Genomic DNA, 23205 nt, shown 5'->3' with positions numbered 1-23205 from the left:
CCCAGATAATCCTAGGTGGTGCCAAATTGACAATTTAAAGCTAACCTGGACACCAAAATATAGATGAGACACTGAGGCCTGCAAAAGTCATATAACTTCAGCAAGTTCCTCACTAGACAGTTGATTCAGAATTGCTAGACAGTCTCATCATCCTACAAAAACTTATCTGGGTCACCTATCTCTTGGGTGGACAGGTATAAGAAGGTATGGGTGAGGGGATGGATGGACGGGTGGATGGGTGAACAGATGGATGGAAGGATGCATGGATTGGTGGATGATGGGTGGATAGGTAAATGGATAGGTTGATGGATGGATGATGGATGAATGAATGGATGGATGGATGGATAGATGGGTGGATGGGTGGTGGATGGATGGGCAGATGGGAAGATGAATGTTTGGGTGAGTGGAAAGGCACATGACTGAAGAATAGATAGATAGATATGTGTTGACACGGCTCCCAGAAATGCCCTGGTCCTACCGAGGCTTTCCCACCAGAAAGCCTTTTCAAAGGAAACATGAAATTGAGTCTCTATATAAGTTAGCTCACATGTTGGGATCTCGCCTGGCTTCGCCCGTGTTCCATCCAGTTCCTGGCCAGCCTCATCCACACACCAGCAGCTCCTGAGGTTGAAGTGTGCCAAAGGCATGCTAAAGTCTGAGTAGGACCCTGGGTATTGGCTGAGTGGACCATTTAGGATCTGCCAAAAGATGTATGGGTCCAGGAGAATGTTGTCCATGGGCTGAGTCGATGCCCCCTCCAGCACTACCTGTGGAACATCTCGAAGGGAAGGGTACTGTGCTAGCACTGGGAAGATGTTTTGCTGGCCAGCCTCATAGAGACTTTGAAGAAAGACACTGAAGTTTCTGGAAGCTGCTTCTCTGAAGCTCATGATCTTCACCAGCAGTGTGGCTGGGGTCAGTTCCTGGCCATCACCGTTCTGGGTGTTCCATCGTTCATACCAGTCAAAAACCTGCTCAGGGGGTCCATCGCACTGCACGTGCCTCCACTGCCCACTGGCACCGCACTGGGGGATGTAGACACTGGAGAGGGAGGGTAGCATGCTGAGGTTAGAGAGCACGGCCTGCACTGTCCCAAGGAAGGCTTGCTCAGCCTGTAACTGGCAGACACTGGGACCTGGAGAAGAACCATGAACAAGCTGAATTAGCCAAAAAGATGAAGGAGACTGCTTAACTGTTAGTCACATAAGCCTTAACAGTACTAAATTAAAAAATGACATCCAACCTGGTGAGTAACTCAGTTACTAACATGGCCAGTGTCACAGAAAAGCATGTGGCACTTTCCATTGTATGTGTGTTACATGTTTGCGTATGTATGTATTTGAGCACATGTGTGAGTATATGGAGGCCAGGGGCTGATGTCAGATGTTTCCCTCAATCACTCTCCATCTTACTGTTTAAGGCAGGATCTCTCACCGAACTGGAAGCTTTCCAATTTAGATAAGCCAGCTGGCCAGTGAGCTCTAGCTCTACCCATTCTTACCTTCCCCGTACCCACAACACTGGGGTTACAAATGCACGACGCTCAACATGATTTTAGGTGGACACAAGCTCAGATCCATATAACTGTGCAGCAAGCACTTTACCACCTGAGTCATCTTCCCCGCCCAGGTATGTGCACTTTCTTAAGTAACAACCAAATATCCCTATCAGCTCACTATAACGCCCAATATTGGCCAGGTTTCCATGGATAATATTTAGCTAAAGTAACTACTCTATTCTCTGAGGTTTGCTCTTTAGTCATGAGCGAACTCGGTTTCTTACAATGTATCAAATACAGGTCTAAACAGATTCAAGAATCTTTACATTAAATACCACACAGACTTACACTGCTTGAGTTCACCAACTTTACTTTGAGTTCCAGGAATAGCCTGACCTTCAGCATCAACACAGTAACATTCTGAGTTGAAGCACTGGACTGGCAGGAAATCTCCCTCACTAGTACATGTAGGGACAAAAAAGCTGGAACCGGCAGGCTGGCTGCGCGCAAGGCTTTGCATCTGAGCTCTTTGCTTCTCACACTTGGTGGGGCACCTCGGGCGTCCACCTCTGACTCTTGAGCCATTGAGTTCTTTGCCTCTGGAATCCACACACCAGCATTCCCCAGCATAGCACTGGGTCTCCTCATAGCTTCCTCCCGCAGTGCACGATGGGACAAAGAGCCTTCCAGGTGTCTGTTTGCAGGCCTGAGCGCTGAACACCGTTTCCATCACATCTCCTAAGTCCCTTGCTATATCTTCAGGCACAGAAACAGCACGCTGCAAAAAGACAAGAAATTCCGGAAGTTCCAGGAGAGAAGCAAGGAATTTTAAGGCGTTTTGGTTTTCTTGTAGGTTGACTTTGAAACCAAAGGTACCCACAACTGGTTTATTAACAGCAACGGTCTTCTCGGAGACACGGAGAGTTTCTGGGGTAGAATTGGAGTCCAATCCCACAGGAAGTAGTTTGGCTAGATCAGTTGCTCTGTCTCCATCCTGGAATCCTGGGAGACCAAGCTGCTGGAAAAACTGACTAAAGTTAAACGTGCTTCTTGTACCAATGGCACCAGACAAGTTAAACCGGGCGGCGTTCAGCAAAAATGTCCCTCCAAAAAGGTTTTGCTGGAGTCGCTTGGGGTTGGTGGTGAACTGAAGGGCAAGACCTGCCAGTTCTCGGGAGGGGAAAATTGCTCTGATGGCATCTCTGAGCAGACTCCCCGATACAGAAAGCTGTTGGTATTGCTCCACAGCCATAGAACGCAAAAGCCCAGAGTCAACAAAGAGAGCCTTGATTGTGGGTGAGCAGGATATGTCCAGTGTGGCACCACTCGCAGGGACCGGCCTGTCCTCAGAAGACAACAGGTCCTGTGGGCTGAAGTAACCTGGGCTTCCAAAGTAGAGCCTAGACAAGGCCTGCTGCCTTTCTGAGGCACACGACTGATCTTCAGCTGCATGAAACAATAAAAAACATAGTTAGCAGAGCAATTGGCCCTGAGGATCTGCCCTCTGCCAGGTCCCCATGCCTCTGGTAGTAAGATTCCTAAAGTTCATACTTGCATTGTGGACCATCTCCTTTGTTTGTTTGTTTGTTTGCTTGGGGTTTTGTGTTGTTGTCTATTTGTCTGTTTTTTGAAGCAGAGTTTCTCTGTGTAGCCTCGGCTGTCCTGGAAGTCAGTCACTCTGTAGACCAGGCTTACCAGGAACTCTGCCTGCCTCTGCCTCCTTAATGGCTGGAATTAAAGGCACATGCCACTACCACCTAGATTATTTCCTTTTTTTTTTTTTTTTTGTATCCACGTATGGCTTCCCTTCTCCCTAGCTACCTCTGTGGGCCTAGTTTTGAAGGTAAATGCTCTTGTCGCCATGACCACTTGGCCACCTCACACTAGCCTGATGCTTTTCTACAGAAAGTCTATGAGACACCAGCCCACTTTCTGAAAACCTGGTCACACTTGCATTGCTCTGAATACTGTCCCTTGAAACCTTTTTTTCCACGTGGGGCCCCTAAATGTGAGTTAAAAACAAAGTCTTGGTAGACATAATCAAGTTAAGATGATACCATCTAGCCTAGGGTGAACTAGGAATCCAGTGGTTGATAGCTCTATAGGAAGAGACACAGGAAACAGGCCAGTGAGGCTCAAGACAGCCAGCCTGGAGTGCCCGGTAGATGCAGTCATAAAACCAAGGAACGCCAGAAATTGCCAACCACAATGTTCAAAGGGAGTGTGTGAATGGCTCTGTCCCCGCCTTGGCTTTTGGATTCCAGTGTGAGAACTGTGAGAGAACAAATTTCTGCTGTGAGGCACCCACTGTGTAGCGATTGGCTCTGGCAGCCTTAGGGGGCCCAGTTTGCTAACAGAGTCCTATTTGTATTGCTAAGCTTCTGCTTCCCAGCTTTCTCTTGCTGAAATTCTCAATGGACTTTAACGCTTAACCATATGCTCTTCCTGTGACTCTCTATTTCCTTCAGTGTGTGGTCTTGTCCAGTGTATACTCTTTTTCAGAATGAGACCAGTACCAGCACTGTGCTCTGATTAGGAAACACTTTCCTATATAGTGATATGTAATATTAAAGACACAACATTAAAAAAAGACACAGCATATCCTACTACTGTCTTTTTTAAATTTAATTTTATTAATTTATTCCTATTACATCTCAATGGTTATCCCCTCCCTTGTATCCTCCCATTCCTCCCTCCCTCCCATTTTCCTTACTCCCCTCCCCTACAACTGTGACTGAGGGGGACTTCCTCCCCCTGTATTAAGTCTCTTCTTGGTAGCCTGCTATCCTTCCCCTGAGTGCCACCAGGCCTCCCCATCCAGGTGACATGGTCAAATATGAGGCACCAGAGTATGTGTGAAAGTCAGTCCTCACTCTCCACTCAACTGTGGAGAAAACTGCCCATCACATAATAATCAAAACACAAAATATACAGAACAAAGAAAAAATATTAAAAGCTGCAAGGGAAAAGGGCCAAATAGCATTTAATGGAAAACCTATCAGAATTACACCCGACTTCTCAGCAGAGACCATAAAAGCCAGAAGGGCCTGAACAGAGATCCTGCAAACCCTAAGAGACCACAGATGCCAGGCCAGACTACTTTACCCAGCAAAACTATCAATAACCATTGATGGAGAAAACAAAATATTCCATGACAAAAACAAATTCAAACAGTACCTATCCACAAATCCAGCTTTACAGAAGGTACTAGAAGAAAAACTCCATCCCAAAGGGACAAGCTACAACCAAAACTACTCAGGAAATAGATAACTATACCATGGCAAAAGCACAACTACACAAGCTTTCGACTGGAACCAACATCAAAATTAAGACTCTTAACAGTAACTGGTCATTAATATCTCTCAACATCAATGGTCTCAATTCTCCAATAAAAAGACACAGAGTAACTGAATGGATGCTTACTGTCTTGTTTTCTATATTATAATTAGAAAGTGCTGTCCCAGCAAGCACACTTGGCACACACTCCTTGGGCTTCTTGGGCTTTCCATGAAATTACTGGTGAAAAGGTAAATGATTTAGTCAACTCTGCATGGCCAGGACATTCTGTGTAAGTGTCCTTGGGAGAAAAAAGCCAGACTGTGAGCAGCATCTGGCTCTCGTCACATAGGTGGACATAACCAAGCTCCATTCCCCTCCATAAATCTACAAATCTTAAGGGGCCTTCTAAACCACCACCCCACTCTCAACTTGTAAAAATAATTCTTTCCTCTTGATTCAAACAGATGCCATAAGGAAGCCAGCCAACTCTCCTCTGTAACCAGGCAACAGGGAAAGAACTGGAACACACAGAGGGGTGTGTGTGTGTGTGTGTGTGTGTGTGTGTGTGTGTGTGTGTGTGTGTGTGTGTATGTGTGTGTTGGCAATATATAAAGCTGAGCAGATCCCTTAGCAAGGCCATGGCATCCCATAATTGACATCACAGGAGGCATAGAGGAAGTGAATGCATTGCTTCGCTTGCCTACACTGAGATTCTCTCCGCATATTTGTTGGTTACTGCTGCTAAGGACGGACAGAGAAAGAGTGAAAACCTAAGGCCCAGCCACACATTCATCAGACTTCCTGCTTTAACTTGGAAAACTACAATTCTTCCTTTTCACCCAAGGGGTGCAAGGTACAACATTCTCTAGGTTTTGATCTAACTATGGTTGGTGTGGGTGGTGGCCACAAATACCTCCAAGGCAAGGCCTTAAACTCTTCTTTTATGACATCTGTACACTCACCAAACAATAAGAAGACTATCTAAAGTGTCGGGGTACAGAAGTTGATGGACTTAATAGGACTTATATCAACATTTGTCTCTATCTAATTTGCAGCCATGAGAGTTGAGTTTTTTTTCTGTTTCAAAGCGTAGCTCTCCCAGTTGGAAGCCTATGTGTTCCTGCGTTTCTTCCTTCCACATTACAACATCCTTCCCAATCCCTGGGGCCTTACTGAGATGCCTGGTGACAGGGCCAAAGTTCACACCTGCCCTCCTTCTGCCTTAGCACACCAGCTAGAATAATGCCCTTCCAAGATACATCTCTCTTCTCAAAACCACAGAATGTACTACTGCAGCAAACGTGTCCCTGCAAGTGTCACTGCTTGAGATGAGTCCACACTGGATTGACAATTCTTAGTCCAACACAACTTATATTCTTTTAAGAACAGCCACAAAGGCACTGGGGAGGAGGCAGAGATTAGAGTAGGGAGTCAAAGGATGGGTGGCCTCAAGAGAGGCTCCCAATGGAGTTCACAGAACAGCCTCTGCTCCCACCTAGACTTTGGACTTCCAACCTCCAGTCCTATAAGCTGGTGAGTGAGCTTTGGTTGTCTTAAGGGACCCAGTTTGTGTTAATTTTGGACAACAGCTCTAAGTCATGACCTCTTCACTACCTTTCCTAAGGACACTGAGGTAACACTCTAACTGGCTACCTTATCTCAGGTTCAAGGCTTCCTCCAGCTCCTCACCTAACATTACTTGGAGGCATATATCCCACACACAGCCCAACAGCTCATCTCTCCAGGATGAGCCTCATACCAGCCTCAATTCCTCCAGCATGAAGCCAAAGCCTTGGTTATGAGAAAGGATGCACTCTTGCTTCTTCCTGCCTTTCCCCCATGTCACAATGTGCACTTCATATTGTAGCCTTGCCTCAACCATCCTTATAGATTCAGAGCTAGGAAGAGCCTTCATTACAGACACTCTGAGCAACTGCCCCTCATCCATGAAGCCTTCCTTCGTCCTTTGAAATAGAATTAACAAACTTTTCCCTTGCTGCTCTGTCAGCTTCCTGTACATGCTCCTCCCACAACACATGAAAACTCAGTTCTCTTGTCTTTTTTGTTTTCTATGAGTCCAGTGGTATTCCTTAGGTTTTCTGAGACAGTAACTATGTCTGACACAAGACCAAACACCCACTGCAAGTTAAAAGCAGTAGCCAGTCTTCAGTCACACACAGCTTGAAAGGTCTCTGGGGGACATTCAGTCAGCAGTTGATTAGTGAGCTCCTGAGAAACTGGCCCAAAGAAACAGACAGGCTCTGCAGAGAGCAGAATACTCACCCCTAAGAGGAAACTTACCACAAGATGGTAGCTGCCCTTGCTGCCGAGTGCCAGGGATCTCTATACCCTGGGCATCCGCACACCAGCACATCGCTTCCACCTGGCACTGTACTGCTTGGTAGCCCCCATTTCTGTGGCAGCTTGGGATGTATGGATGGCCGAAGCTTGTGGCAGCAAACTGCTCTACTTCACACTTGGTGGGACCTAGAAAAAAAACACACCACACAGCAAAGGAGGCATACGTGAGTAAGGTCTGTTTGTTCATTGCCTGCATGGAGATTTGCTACCCCACAGCTAATTCTCTAACCTTACTTTGGTGCAATAGCCATGCAAAAGGAAGTGACTCCAAGACCCCAGTGATTCCACAGCAGAAGCACATGGCTCTTACTGGCTGGCTACTTACATCGGAATCTGCCAGAGATGACTAATTGAATGGCCAGGAAGCGTCTCTGCAATATCCGGTACATGGTGCTTTGAGTGAAGGTGGAGGCCTGGTCCAAGCCAGCAAAAATGGTATCATAAATTTCATCCAGTAGCAACTCCAAACCTGAAAACATGCAAATAGGATTTCAGGGACGGGGTTCTCAGGAAAGAAAGCGCTAACCTTGCTGAGCTGACAGAAGTCAAAAGACCAGAATCTTCACCAGCAGCATTCTGCAGTGGGTCCAGGAATGTCCATCCTATAGACACTGCACTTTGTCATTGGCTACAAAGTTCATGCTTGAAAACCGTGCAACCAAGTTAGAAAATAATGACAGAAATAGGCACAGCATTTTAATAGGTTTGTGATTTTTGCAGGGCCATATCTGTGGTTATCCTTGGCCATAGGCAGCCCGATGCAGCCCTTGGGCCATAGGTTGGATGTGCCTGGAATAATACTCTAATAGTTTACAAAGTCAGGGCTGCTGTTGTAGCTGTGCAGTGTTGAGAGCACAGAGGAATGCCACCAGGAGAAGGAGGCTGACAACTTGCCCTGTCTTTCACTTGCCACACAGCAAGGTGGGCACCTTTTTCAGCCTGCAATGGCACCAGCTCAAGCAAGGAGAAGCTTCAGCAGAGGCAGAGTACCATAGCTGGCTTCTTTCACACCCACAGCAACCCAGCAAGGATGTAGAATGCCAGTGTTATTTCTGCCTTAGGCACTAGAGTGCAAAAATTGCACTTGATTCCTTTGCATTGCCAGAAGTGTGGCTGATTACCTGTCTCAGCCAGCTCCCGCCCCTGGCTGTCAGCACAGTAACAGTACCCAGACACCTCAGGGAACCTGCTCTTGAAGGAACTGAAGGTCACAAATGCATCTGGGAACCTGACAGAGAGAAAGACGCATGGTCACCATTTCATAAAAGATGAGCCATCTTCAGTCAGAATCACTGTGGCAGAGTCCTCAGCTGAGAAACTGCCATTGCAGCTCTTTCCTATGCTGGCATAATTTAGCCAGAGCAAGGTCAGACTATGCTTAGCTGTCATCTACCCATTAGCCCTTTTCCTCGGGGGTAGCATTTGGCCATGCTGGGTTCACACATGTGTCTCAGAGGACCAGAGAGAAAGCAGGTCATGATGAGCATTACGTCAGCTTCCCTAACAGCGTAACCACAGAGTGCAAAGGCCAGGTTTGGTTACAGGCATGCTTCAGAGGGCTTCATTTTGTGAGAGCAACTGCTTCCAGGGCTTCTTACAATTCTCAAGAGCTTGTAAAGAAGAAGACAGATTCTATTATAGGAGATCTGTAAGGAGGAAGTGTTGCCACTCCATCATTAAATGCCACGAAATCCAATCGATTTCATCATTTGTTTCTGTCTCAGCAGATGCTACACTGAGCCCGTTTGCTGGGTCCCCATCTTTGCATCTGAGGAGACTAAAGTAATGTTAGTCATAGAGGAGGTCCTCCCATGAGCAATGAAGTAGTCAGCAAAGAAAATTTTCCTGTTTATTCAATACCAGGAGATGTTTTCGTGTCCTGTGTAACTAGCAGATTGTATTCAAGCGTGTGCTTGTACCTTGTCTGAAAACCTAGCATGGCAAGTTGCTCTCTGCACACAGAGTTCTACTGCTACATAGGAACTTCTAGCAGAATACTAAAAAGAGCCTGCATGTGCAATGGTGGGGAATTGAAGTGAACTATGCTAGCCCCCACACTGGATGAAATACTACAGATGACGGTGATACTCATAAATGAGCAAAAGGGAACAACACTGAAAAGGGACAGGTATAAGATAGCAAATACACCCGTAATGGTCACTACCGTGAAAAATCCAGCTTGGAAGTCAATGTAAGGGGGGGGGGGCTGTCCAACTCTGAACACGGGCAGACACAGGTATTAGTTAATAGAGTGGGTTTTATGAGCAAGATATCAGCTAAGGACCCTAGAGTCCAAAGGCCAAGTTTGCTTTAAAAATACATGAAAGTGTTATATAATTATAGACCTGTTACAATGTTGCTTGCCTATTACCGTGGGCTTATGGATTATGTGGAAATGGATGCTGCAAAAGTAAAAATAAAAAGCTGTCTTCTTCCCACAGAGAGGAGATACATAATTTTTGAAAGTTCTCTGGATAATGGTGGTGTATGCCTTTAATCCCAATACTTGGGAGACAGAGGCAGGTGAGTTTCTGTGAGTTTGAGGTCAACCTGGTCTACAGAGTGAGTTCCAGGATAGCAAGGGCTGCACATAGAGATAGAGAACCTCTATCTCAAAAAAACAAAAACAAAAACAAAAAGCTTATTCATTGGAAACTGGGATAATTTGGTTTTAAAAGTGGTGATGATAATAAAGTAGTGGCTTCTGTTTGTTAAGCCCTGCCTTGCGAAAGACAACTGCAAAACTCTCCGCTATATATTGACTCATTAGTGCTCCTCACAAGGTAATGGTATTATTTTCACCTCAGCTTTGAGATGAAGGCGGCAAGGAATATGGGCTCCCTTTCTGGCTTAATCCTAGTATCCTAAATTCACATTTGGCCTTATCCAACATCTGATCCCGGAATACGCCAATAGTGTGCATTGGGCTTGGCTCCTGTCTCATGTCCTTTGATGCACGTGTCTGTTGTGACATTATTCTGTGGGTTCTCCACAACTCACTTTCCCTGGCATCTAAGAGATGCTAAAGATACCATATTAATGACAAATTCACATACCAGTTCCCCAGATGCTGAGGGGGTTCAGACATCCCCTCCAGCAAGAGGCACATGCCGTTTAAATTTCCCTACACCATGAAGTGCTGAGGACATCCAGAGGCCCACCTCAGCCCAGGGGAAGGCATGATCCTCCAGGGCCTCTGAATCACTTCTAGTCCCCCTTTTGAGGTTCCTGGTCTTATGAACAGAGCAGTACTGTTAGTGCTCTCTATGTGGCCTCTCTTGACCTCTTCCTTTCCCTGCATTCTGAGAGTCTCTCCATGACTTCAGCCAGAGGAGGGTCCTTCCATCCTTTCAGGACCATTACCTAGAAATCTGCTGTTGCCACTCCCCAGCACAAGCCTCGGTGCCTGTGGAGCTGACCCTGTGCCTGCATGATCATTTCTCATCAATTCTGTATTCACTGGGAAGGCCTGGGGGCCTTGAATAAGTGTGGTAGAATTCTTGTCACTGTTAATGCCACTCAGAAACAGTAACATTCACTGTGTATGGAATAGGCAGACACACTGGCAAGCACTTTTCATAGTCCATTTGATTCTCACATCTTTCCCTTAAAAAAAAAATAAAATAAAATAAAAGCTCCAGATGACCACTAGGTGAGTTGGGATGCAGAGTGATAATGGACCAGGGCATCCTGATCCCACGTCTACTGTTCCTTTCCCATGGAGAAGGCCAGATAGTAAGATAGTCACTAAAATAGAATGTGGCCCTTTGGGGCCCTACCTCCAACTGGCAGTGACTCTTCAGTTCCTCTTTTTTTTTTTTTTTTTTTTTTTTTTTTTTTTTTTTTACAAATTGATTTAATACAGTCTAACGTTTGTGGGTAGGTTTTGAAATGATGTCTCCACCTGTGAGTTTGGGGACCCCCTCCCCCAGTGTAGTTATTCCCACTGTTATAATAGTTTGGCTGTTGCCTCTTCAACTGGCATTGTTGACCTGTCACCATGACAGATCCCCTTCCCTACATCAGTCAAAGAAAGGCAGTGTCCTGAAACTGAGCTGGTGGCCCTAGTGAAGGACAGCCTGGCTCCCTCTCCATTTTTAGAGCTGATGGATTTGGCACAAGAAGGCTTCCAAAGCAGGAAAACTTGAGCTGCATTCTAAAGCTACCACTGGCTATTTGAGCAGGAAAGAATGGATGACATGTCTAGAGGGATCACTGACATGTCTCCAACATCCAGACAAAACATACCCCAAGGGTGGGAAGGAGAGCAGAGAGGTGAACAGTCCTGGAGGAGGAAAAAGCAAGGCAGAGCATGCCAAGGCCCAGGATATCCATCACTGAAATCAAGTGTGTGGCTGGCTGCCTATGGGCACTGGCCCTTCATTGGCAGGAGAAGATTGTCAGACTATACATCCAAAGATGGTGTTGGCACTTTGCTAAGTATCCCTTGCTAAGTATCCAAGGACAACAGCTTCTTCCACCCTTAATAGAATAAGAGGCTGTGTTTGCCTGTGAAACTGGATTATTCTGAATTAAAAATAACCTCTTCTCTGATTATAGCCAGAGCTCAAAGGCAAACACAAATCCCGTCTCACTTCTGTAACTTTAAAGAAAGATTTTTCTAGACCGTTCTTTGTCCTGACTTCTTAATTTCTCTTTCCACTCAGTCTTCTCCATGATTTCCGCTAAGTTCCTTTATCTTGTTTTAGGCACATGCCAAGAAAGATAAAACTGACATACTTAATGAAACAAAAAGTGTGTGTTTCATCTTGCAGGGAAGGCAGAGACCGTCAGACAGAAAACCGTAGACAGAGGTGAGCAATAGCATCTCTGAGCTGATGCTCACACTGAGCCACCCCAGACTCAGAGCTAGTATAAATGAAGCCCGGTGGAATCTGGATGGCTGGTCCCTAGCCCTAGCCCATGGGTTTACAGAGTGCCACCCATGACTCTGGCTCCCTTGCAACACCCTCCACAGGATTAGATTCTCTTATTCGTCTTGTAGGCAGGCCTCCAGAAACTTAACCTGCAACAAATATGTTAACAAATTGACAATGTGATGATTCTCTCCCACACTGGAGCAGGTAGTCCTTAGGAGAGGGCCACACACATGACATAACGTGGTACCCAAGTCAAATTGGCTCGAATAGAGTGCCTTGATGGGGACCAGATGAAATGTCTGTGAGGATCTCCCCAAAGTCTCATGTGCCAATTATGATGATGCTTCAGTGTGGTATTAAGGTACTCCTGACTCTTTCCACAAGACAAATGGGATAACAGATGTGCTAGGGCATTTCAGGAAAGGCTTGTTGCTAGGCAGGCAGGGCAAGCATAACAATTAATGATAAGGGTCGATAAAAGAATTTGAACTCAGGTTTCTAAAACCTTGATAATGGCACCAGCCATACTTCACGTTCTTCAGGGCTCCCCCTGCATCTTGGGGTAAGACAAAGTCCCACAGTTGTGACTTGGCTGTGGCCATAAAGAAAATGGAGCATCTAGAAGAGCCAGAATAGCTATTACCCATCACAACGTGGCTCCTAGCTTTTCAGCCAAGTTGCTATAGTAAGTAATGGTTTTTCCTCATAGGGAGGAAAAGAACCTACAGTGGCCAAGTTCAAGCACAAATCATGGCACAGTGCATTGAGAACCTCACAGGGGAGTAGAAGGAGCTGTCCCTAGGTCTCAGGATTTCTAAGGCTCCCTGGAAGTAAGTCAATTGCTGATGTCATATCTACAAGGGGTATTCTAGAGTCAAATCGTAGCTTTTCCCTCCCAAGCACATTTTCAACCATCTACTCAGAAGGAGCCATCCCTGACTCTCCTCTCCTCCGATTATTTCTTGTTCACATTCGAAGTCCTGTGTGATAAATATGTCTTCAGTAGAACTCCATGTACCAAGCACTATTGCTGCCCCTAGATGGAGTCACCATCATCACCCTCAGAACTTGGAACTTGGGGTGTAATCCCAGTACTCACTCTGCTCTTCCCTACCCCCAGGATATTGTTTTTTAAAGTCTAGGATCTGGTGGTGCTTAGGCAATGCTCTACCAACTCAGAGCCTTGCCCTACTCCCAGCCCTTAAAATATTTGAGGTACTGTCAAGGGCATACATTAAAACAGATTGTCCATTGCTTATCTGAAACACAACTGCAACTTGGTTGTCCTATAGTTTATCTGTCAACCCCAGGTGAACTTGGCCTATTCCACATGGATTTGCAGCTCTTTCCACTGGCCCAAAGGAGTCATTGGGCCTGGAGAGAGAGAGCGAGAGAGCGAGAGAGAGCAAGAGAGAGAGAGAGAGAGAGAGAGAGAGAGAGAGAGAGAGAGAGAGAGAGAGAGAGAGAGAGAGAGAGAAAGGACTTTTCAGAAGTGAATGCCTTTGTTCACATTAACAAGGAACAGTTGCTTCTGAACTTCTGTTTAACTAGAGTGCCCTCTTGTGTCAGTAACTATGAACTGAGCCTCAATGTCAGAGTGCCCCAAAGGTTTTTTGAAGCATCCACCAAATCTCTAAAGTGGGGGTTGTAGACCTACTGTGTGCAAAATTCTGTGCCCTGTAGAGAATGAGTCACATAAATTCAGACAGCACACTTCTAAAGTCTAATATTCTTCCTTGGGTGAGCTCTTTAAAGTCTTCAGTTCTCTTGGCTGTATTCCAGAGACTATGCTTTCTAACTATGTCTGCTTTAAAGTTATCTAAAATTCCTTGGATGCAGTTCGCATCGGATGTGAACTGAAGATGAGCAGTCGGTGAGTTGGGCTGCCTGATGGCCCCGTGCTCTAAGCTAAGCTAATCAGTAGTCAGCACCGGGGGGGTGGGGTGGGGTGGGGGTGAGGGTGGGGGTGGGGAATCTAACCTACATTTTTCTGAAACTGGATGCACAAGAATTCCCTGACGATGAACAAGTTGGGATGGTGCATGTTCTCAGTGGCTTCCTAAGTGAAGTCCCAGGAGAGCTTAACCATGGCCAGTGACCAGAGCAGAGAATACTGGGGAGGCTATAGAAAGGTAATTGACCAGGTCGTTTTGCAAAACAGTGGCAGACAAAGAAGACTGCAGGTGGCAGAGGCAAAGGCTATGGGGCAGAGTAGTACAGGAAACAAGACAAGACTAACAGGAATGAGATGGAGAAGCTCTGAGAGAGACCCAGGACACAGAAGGGTTTGGTACAAAGCAGACAGTTGAAGGCAACCTTCTTAACCACATAAACAAATGCATGCAATCTCCGACTTCAGCCTTTTAAAGTGTATCGTGAGTTTTGTGTTTTAGGCTGAACGTAGGAAATTGCTGATAATGAATTTCGTGAAAACCTTGCAGGATGCAACCTAACGAAAATGGCAAGCGTCTAAAGTATTATGCAACTCAGATCAAGTTTGTCTGTGGGACCTGCACTTGGGGCACGGTCCGTGACCCCTCTGGCACAACACATGGGAACGTTCTCTCTCACACAGAAACTGGCTGTTCTGGAAGGCAGCCACATGGCGGCTCAGGTTCTCCCACAGCAGTGTTCACACAAGCTGGGCTTTCTTTTCTCTCTATTCAGAATGGGCTGATGTCATCTAAAGTCTACGGGGCCCTTCACAATCACGGGGTTGCTCCAGGTTAGCCAGATACTACCTGGATATTTGGGATAGAGTGTATAAGGTGCTTCTCATTTTATATTTGTTATTTAGAGGGGAAAGTCCCTTACAAATTCACACACATACGGAACTGAGAGAAACGCATGTGTGCCGTCATACCCATGCTGTCTAATGGGCTATCTTCCCTGTGATGAGGATTCCCTTCCTGTCCACTCTTCCCCTGCAGCCCTCATCTCCAGGTGGCCCTCAACAACCATGTGGTCCTTCATATCACCTCTGCTCTTGGTTCTACCCAGACCCAGACTACTCATCTGATGACAGGATCATATATGCACGTATATAACGAACTTCTGTGCTACGGGGTTTTAATAATTAAATTGTGCACTGCTCATTTTGGGTTGCATTAGCACACATGCTTTGGCATCCTGCTCAAGTCAACATCCCTGGCTCTGATGCCCCCCGATTTTTTTTTTTTGAGCAGCTATACAAATATTTATGGTATGTTACATTGACTCAGCCACTCTCTCTGTTTGCAGGACAGTCTCTTTCCTCCCCAGTTCTCTTCTAGGATGCAGAACAACATAACAAAGAGCCTGATGTGTAGGTCTTCACACTCTGCCATTTGTATTTGCACAGTAGGCTGAGCATACATGTATGTGGTGGTTTGAGTGTGAATAGTCATCATAGGTGACCCACCTCCATAGACCACCAGGAAGTAGCACTATTTGAAAGGATTAGGAGGTGTGGCATATTGGAGGAAGTGGGTTCAAAGCCTGTGTTAAGCCTAGAGTCTCTCTTTCTCTGCCCATAGATCAGGATGTAACTCTTAGCTTACATGCTACCATTCTTCCCACTATGATGACAATGGACTAGACCTCTGAGACTGTAAGCAAGCCCCCACTTAAATGCTTTCTTTTATAAGACTTGCCATGGTCATGGTGTCTCCCTACAGCGATGGAACACTGACCAAGACCGTGAAATTGTGATTTCAATTGCTGTTCCCAGATGGCTTTGTTAAAAAACCTGCCAACAGGCTGAACTTGCCTGTCAGTGACAAATGAGGGCAAGGCATCTCAGGCTGCATGTGACACATAGCACTCCCAGATCCTGATGCATATGTAAGCTTGAAGGGCCAATGGCCCCTGAAGTGCTCCCCTCTACTCCTCGCGCCGAGGCCAGGCCCCCTTACCTGTTGTAACTGTGGATCAGATCAAAAATCATCATGTCTGTAGTATTGACAAACTTGCACTGGACAGGCATAAACTCCCCCTCTGCAGAGCACTGGGGTGGTGACTTGTCTCCTACCCCATGGAGGAGGCGACGGCTTCTTATCTCACAGCTCCTTGGACCTAAACATTTTCAGGCAAAGCTGTTCAGTACTTACGCATGGCTAGGTATTTATGCTACCAATATGACCCATGGAAACCCAATAGTGCTCAAAAGGCCATCAGAGGCTCACAAGTATTTGTTGAAATCCCGTCTGGGCTTGTAGCTGTCAGCCAGCAAGCCAGGATCTGTGGAAATGATTTAAAAATCATGCAAGTGCCTCTGTGAAATTTTTCCTCTCCCTCAAAGCCTAGGCATTCTATGTGTTGTCAGCCATGTGATTCATGTGGAGCCAAACTGTAGCCCACCAGGGATTCTGGTGTCCATGACAGTGACACTTACACGATGCTGGCCTCCCCAGCTGACGGGTGCCGTACACCTCCATCCCATCTGTGTCTACACACCAGCATTGCACTTGCCACACGTCACACTGCACTGGCGCATAGTCCCCTGAATCTTGGCATTGAGGAAGGTAGACAGCATCTGTGCTGTTAATGTAGCTGCTCAGCAGGACCTGCTGCTTGTGCAGCTGGCAGAAGGACAGACCTGGGGGACAAGGAGAAGCATCTGCGGAGGGCTGTTAGGGAGCAAGCAGGATCAGCATCGAGCTCAGGAGGACCCTTCCTCCCTGAGGGACACTCAGCCAGACATTCAGAATGTTACAGCATGTTGGGAACTAAGTCAGTGTAGGGTGGCTCTCACTAGCTCCCCGACACTGTAGAGGAGCTTGCTGTAAGGTTAAAAGAGTGTCTGAATCGGGATTTCTGTGAGGGTTGCCTGTATTGCCTGAAAAACTGCTTCATTACTCTACATTTCTCTCCCTAACTGCAAGTGAAAAGACAGCCACCTCCCCCCGGACACGGAGGTAAGCCACTTCCTGTTTGCCCCTGTGGATAGCCGCTATGCACCAGGTTTGTGGATAGCTACTATGCACCAGGCTTATCACGTTGCAAACCAACACATTGGTTGAGGCGGGGTTTCCGTTCATTTTGCAGATTTGGCTTGGATGTGTGTAGATCAGAGAAAACAGGTGACTTTGGTTAAGGTCATGATGTCAGAGAGTGTGACGGGCCATCAGGATCCCCAAACCAGACATGCTGTCCACATAAAACCAGACACTCAGAATCATCATTTACCCACTGGAAAAGAGCTTCGCTTTAAGCCTTGCCTTCACCATTGGATAAAAATTTGCTGACACCATAAAACCTGGCTTGTAACCCTTCTATGTCTGCTGGTCATAATCGACTCAGTACAGGGCAATGCTGGCTGCCTCATGGGAAGCCCTTGCTAGCTAGCTACTGGCTATGGTTGAGTGTCTCATATGACTTTAGTAGGAGTCCTTAGGAAATTGGATCTTCTGCATATGCAATGATGAGGATCCAGACTTGCCCACTTCACTTCTTTAAGCCTAGTCCTTGCCCCTAGATGTGACGTGACCCAGTGTAAGGGCCCCTGCCCCGCTGGGTGCCCCTGTGTGACTTACAAGCTGTTGGCCTCCCCAGCTGCCTGCTCCCAGGTACTTCGCTGCCGTCAGCATCCACACACCAACAGAATTGGCCATCATTTTGACATTGGATTGTCCTGAAAAGAGAAATCCCATGTGACACCAGAAAGGCTTCCTGAAGCCACATTCTGCTTCCAGCTCAGTGAGACCAGGGGCTAGCAAGTCACACAGGCAAGCCAAAGTTCTGATCAAACAAAGCCATGGGGTGTGTTCCTAGGGTAGGGGAGATTACACCGAGAGTCACAGGGTGGCCTGGGGTAGAATGCAGTGGGTAGAGAGGAGAGCATATGTGGATCTTCCTAGGGACAAGGCAGGGCTGAAATTTCAGAAAGAAATATGTACAAGACTGGCAAAACAAAACAAACAACAAACAAAAGAAAATAAAACCGCAGAGGTATACTCCTTAACCCCTCCCTCATGACCCTGAATTCCCAGAGGACCTGACTAGAGTTGGCCAGTGGTTGTGCCTATGGGAAGCTTGTGTAAGTGACAGGAGCAGGGAGGGTATCCCCAAAGTCGGAGGTGAGGATTCTGCCTGTGACTGCACAGTAGAGGGGGATAAGGAGTCTTGCTCCATAGGAAAGAGAAAGTTAGACCATAACCTCACTCAACCTGGACAAACACAGTGCCAGGACTCAAGATGTGTCAGGGCACCTGCAAAAGAGCCACTTTCAAAGCAGAGCTCCCTGGAGAGAAGTAGCCAGGAAGCCCAGAGAATCTATGAAAATGGGGCCAAGGAACAGGCACTTCCTGCTTTGCCCTGCCAGGAAACTGGCGGGTTGGGTGGGTGCCTAGGAGCACTGTCACCTCTATTTGGACTTTACAAAAAGACCTTACAAACTATGTTTTAAATCAGTTGAGATAAAGCTTCAGCAAGACCTGAGGAGCTGTCAGCAGTGACGAACTGTCTGTACATGAGGACAGAGAAGGAGCCCCCCCAAAGGACAATGTAGCTCAGGGACCTGAGGAACTGGGTGGACACAACTGGGGATCACAGGGACAAGATGTGAAAGGTTCTTCAAGGTGTTTTAGGGCCCTGGAGCTCCTTCTAAAGCCAGTCTTACTGGAAGCTTCCATCTTCGGAGCACTGTGGAACATAGTCAGCCTGCCTCAGAAAGGCCTTCTCCCTCTGCAGCTCACAGGGACGGAGCGGTTGTGAGTCTACCTGGTATTCTGCGTGAAGGGAAGCAACACATGAGAAGGGTGCAAGCCCGGTCTCCACCCCCAAAGACAGGCCTTCAGATGCAGAGACACGGCCTTTACCTTCCCAGTCTTACAGACGGCCCTTAATAGCATCTCTAGTACATGATTAGTACATTTAGTCATCTGCACTCTCCTGGGGGTGGGAGGGGGGGAATCTCCATTCTCCCAGTTTCTTTATCACTACTCCACCAGTTTCTAGCTCTGGGATCTTAGGCACCTCTCTGCATACAGATCATCTCTCTGGGACGCTTTCATCTGAACAGTAAAGAGCAAATATCTAGCCTCTGCTTAGATGAGATCCAGCATGCTCAAAGGCCTTGGCCAGAGCCTGGCTGAGCCCCATGCCTGAAAACCCCCTTTTCGAACCATGGCCTCAGCCTTCGAACTTACCAAAGATGTTGGCTGCCACCAGGCAGACTGAGATCAACAAAGTAAAGACCCACAAGACCAGGGCCATCTTCCCCCTGCTCCTGGGATGAAGGGGTGAGAGTCCCACCTGAGTCTCCTCGTAAGGGAGCCTTTATAGCACAGTGCAAGGGCTGCTGTCATGTTCAAGTACACTTGACGAGGCAGTGGCTCACCTTGTTTTCTCTGCCAGTCACAGGAACTCCTTCTACGTGAGTCTGCTCCCCCTAAGAATACTCGAGTGCTCAGTAGGGTGACCACTCCAGGATGTGGGGACAAGAAATGGGAGAACGATATTGAAATTCCTCTTCACAGGGAAATGCCAGGATTCTGTACCCTTTGAGTGAGAGAATTGGATTTTACCTCCATGAAAGATAAAATGCCTCCTCTTTTCCTCCTGATTCTCTCACTGCCGCCTCCTCTCTTCTTCCTTCTTTCCTTTCTTCCTTTCTTTCTTTCCTTCTTTCCCTCCATTCTTCCTCCCATCCTCCCTCATTTCCCTCCTTTCCTCCTTCCTTCCTTCCTACAATATTGTATTAGAGCCCAACATCCATAGGCACTACTCTAGAAAATGAAGCATGGCAGAAAACAAAACAGAAAAAGTCTGCCTCATTAATAGTAAACATGAGAACTGAACTGAACTGAAGGAAACCAAGTATACCTCACATACCTCCTCTCACATGCATGGGCACACATGCATACATATGCACCTTACTCAGGCTCCTCTTTTCTGTGGACCAAGCCCTGCTAAGCTAGCAGAGGCAGGAAGTGGTGTTCTCTCACAGTAAGGCCCGCATGTCCCCACACGTTTTCTTAAGATTAGCTCCCTTCCTTCCCAGCTGCCCTTCTGTAACCTATGAAAATGAGCCATATTCCCAAGCTACAACGTCCTTAGAAATGAAGCTGAGCAGACAGTGGCCGTGCATGCCGGCCTGTCCACAGGGTCTCTTCAAGAGAGCAAATCAAGAATTGAGGAAGGTGGCCCACCTGTGGCATCAGCATTGTTGTCATTATCTTCTTGATGTGCAAAGGGCATCATTGTGACTGGTGATGACAACTACACAGAACAGCCCAGCAGGAGAGAGGGCAGAATGACTTCTCATGGGTGGAGTGGAGGAGAATAGCAGAATCTGAAGAGCAGCGGGTGTCCTTGAAAGAGGAAGGAGAGTTGTGGGTAGAGGGCATGTCTCCCACTGGGCGGGCACCAAGGGCTCCCTCTGTGTACTGGATATTAGAGTGGAGGGGTGTGTGTGTGCTGCAGAGACCATGCAGGTTAACTTTGGCTTTCACAGTCTTGGACATGAGTACCTAATGTTCACAACTGTGTTAGCTGTCTTGGGCTGCCATCACAGTGCATCTATCGTGGGAGTAGCAGCTTACACAATCAACAAGTTTCTTCTCAGAGTTCTGGGGGGCTGGAAGACTGAAACAAAGGTGCCAGGGTTGGTTTCTGAGGCTCCACGCTGTACCTTACGGGTCGCCAGCTAGTCCATGTCTTCATGTGGTGTTTCCCTTCTGTGTATCCGGGTCACAGTCTTTCCTCCTGAACACACAGCCACGTTAGGTTGCTACCTTAAAGAGTCTTATTTTAGTTTAGACCCCTGTCTCTAAATAACAGTCATACTGACAGAAGGCTCAACATAGGAATTTGGATTTGGGGTTCACAGATCACCCCCTGTTCATGAGACAAACTGAGTGTGGGATTAAGACAGGCAAGAAACCCTGCTCATACCGCTTTCCCAGGCAACTTCACTTTCAGGGTTTCCCACCACTCCCTAGCTTCCATCTAGGCTTCTCCCCAGAGCTCAGGTCCCCTTTCCCTGGGCATTTCACAGACTGTTCTAGTTCATATGCTTCCCACACCGATGGTTTAGTTGTGATTGACAGCCTGAGATCTTCCCTAGTCTTCACAATGGACATCCTTCAAATCCCAGCAGGCATTGGTCCCTGCACCCTCCCCTTTCTTCATCTCTGGATCCTCACAGCTATAGCTCAGCAGGCAGAAGAGCTCTTGCCTGGAGCTTATGGTATCTCCTTCATCAGCTGCAGGGACAGTCCTAGAAAATGTCAGAAAATTCAATGCTCGCCGCCGGGCATGGAAACTCACTCTCCTGGGGTCAGGAAACCTAAGTCACTCTGGAAAGTTGGAGGGAGATCATCCTGAAAGACACTCAGAAGAAAGATCTTCCTGTGCCCAGCGCCTGCTGTCCATGCTGTAAGGGCCCTGGTGACCCCTTGCTCTGGATGTCATCAGCACCCTCCCTGCTAGAGCACCACACCACTTTGCAGTCCAGTCTCTTTCTGTTTGCAGACTTTTCCAAGCAGATGTGTGTTAGGAAGTCAAATGTGGTAGCAAAGAGATTTGTCACAGACTCACTTCTCCTCCTGCTTCTCACCATACTCCAGGTTAGTCAAGACAGGATGAGTGCTTAGTCACTGTGCCTGGCTCTGGCTCTCCGAAGCAATGGAGTGTGGGTGACAGGGCCTGGTCCTTGCCAGCTGGGGTGTCTTTGCTCCACTGGGTATGGCACTCTAGGACCTTTGGGCATGGCCTGTGAAGCAGGATGAAGAGGGCTCTGGGAGACAGACACAGGTACTCTATGCCCAGACTCACTTGAGAGACCACTGAAGTGGGTAGTGTGAGCTCAGTATTCAGGAGAGCTGTGTGAGCTTCAGACCACACCAGAGCAGCCCTGCCCCACCAGAAGAGGGCTTCTCTCTACCCAGGCAGCAGAGCGGAGCAGGACCTTCAGTCTCCCCCACATGGAGCTGTCTACTCATAATGACTCAGCTCCTCACCTTTTCTGTGGTTTTCTCCACAGACTCAGAACAAGGCTTCTGTCTGGCTAGGTCCTCCATCACTCTGGTGGAGGGCTCTTCCTCATTGGCACAGGCATTCCTTGGTTCTGAATGCAACAGCTTAGCTTTCTCCTTTGTCTCCTTTCCCTAACAGGGCCTCTGTGCAGAAATAGACATGCTGAAGATGTGAGGAAAACACAGTCCTTGGGGTACACAGGGAGGTATTACGAATGGAGCCTCACACACCTTCACTTCTGAATCCATCAATGCCTGTGACCCTCATTGGGAACACTTACTAGGCCTCTCTTTCCTACTTTGATCTCCCACAGTATTGGTATTGCTGGGCCCTAAGTTCCCTCTAAGGACAGCTTTTACCCACACACCAACCTGTAACTCAAAATTATATCCTTCCTCTCAGCCAGTCTCAGAGCTATTCCCATGTAGTAGGATTAGCACTATCAGTTACCTGCTTGTTCTGCAGTTTTGACTTCTTTACCTCCTGTTTCCAGCCCCTCCCTCAATGCCTCCAGATCCTACCCTCCTTCCTTGATCCCCTCTACCTCCCTCTCCTAGTCCTCAGAAAGGGGAGCCCTCTTCCCCTAACACCTGACCTCAGCATATCGTTTCCTCTGTACTACCTGTATCCTCTTCCCCTATGGCCTGGAATGGCCACCCTGCCAGGGGGAAGTGATCAGCATTGGGGGTGTGAGAGTCCATGTCAGTAGTAGTCCCTACTCTCCTTATTGTGGGACTCACAAGGAGGTTGTTCCACACTTAATTTATATATTCATAAAGATGGAGTAGAAGCGTTTTTTCTAATCCCTTCTAAGAGTGGCTTAAACTGTGGACGACACTGAAAAGTTATTTTCTCAGTTCAGTTCAGGTTCTCTCCTTTCAAATGAGTTTCTCTGTTTACAAGTTGGGAGACTTTGGGCCCCAGCGTGGTGGCACACACCTTTAATCCCAGCACTCGGGAGGCAGTGGGAGGTGGATTTCTGTGAGCTCAAGGCCAGCCTGGTCTACAAAGTGAGTCCAGGACAGCCAAGGGCACACAGAGAAACCCTGTCTTGAAAAACCAAAAACCAAACCAAACCAAACCAAAAAAAAAAAAAAAAAAAAAAAAAAAAAAAAAAAAAAAAGGACAAAAAACAAAACCAAATAACAAGTTGGAGACTTTGATGAGTGGGGCTTGCTCTCAGGGCACATAGGACCCTATGTATCACAGGAAACAATCTCAGAACTTGGG

At 47.2% G+C, this 23205-nt stretch overlaps 1 protein-coding gene across 1 annotated transcript in view; it reads right to left on the bottom strand.

Moving 5' to 3' along the window:
- Positions 1–19212, bottom strand: part of TG (thyroglobulin) — a gene marked incomplete at its 5' end in the record, with an annotated part of 180634 nt that extends 161422 nt beyond the window's left edge. The window contains 10 exons of the mRNA XM_084747919.1: positions 548–1135; positions 1847–2944; positions 7079–7264; positions 7464–7607; positions 8260–8366; positions 15912–16071; positions 16391–16594; positions 17532–17629; positions 18617–18725; positions 19146–19212. Coding sequence (XP_084604045.1) covers positions 548–1135; positions 1847–2944; positions 7079–7264; positions 7464–7607; positions 8260–8366; positions 15912–16071; positions 16391–16594; positions 17532–17629; positions 18617–18725; positions 19146–19212 — 2761 coding nt within the window. The remainder of the gene's footprint in view (positions 1–547; positions 1136–1846; positions 2945–7078; positions 7265–7463; positions 7608–8259; positions 8367–15911; positions 16072–16390; positions 16595–17531; positions 17630–18616; positions 18726–19145) is intronic.
- Positions 19213–23205: the final 3993 nt, after the last annotated feature.

The sequence above is a fragment of the Acomys minous genome, assembly GCF_964271855.1.
Source record: "Acomys minous genome assembly, chromosome: 12".
Classification (NCBI taxonomy): domain Eukaryota; kingdom Metazoa; phylum Chordata; class Mammalia; order Rodentia; family Muridae; genus Acomys; species Acomys minous.
The sequence above is the reverse complement of the archived record's forward strand: the minus strand, read 5'-3'. Positions and strand labels throughout refer to the sequence as shown.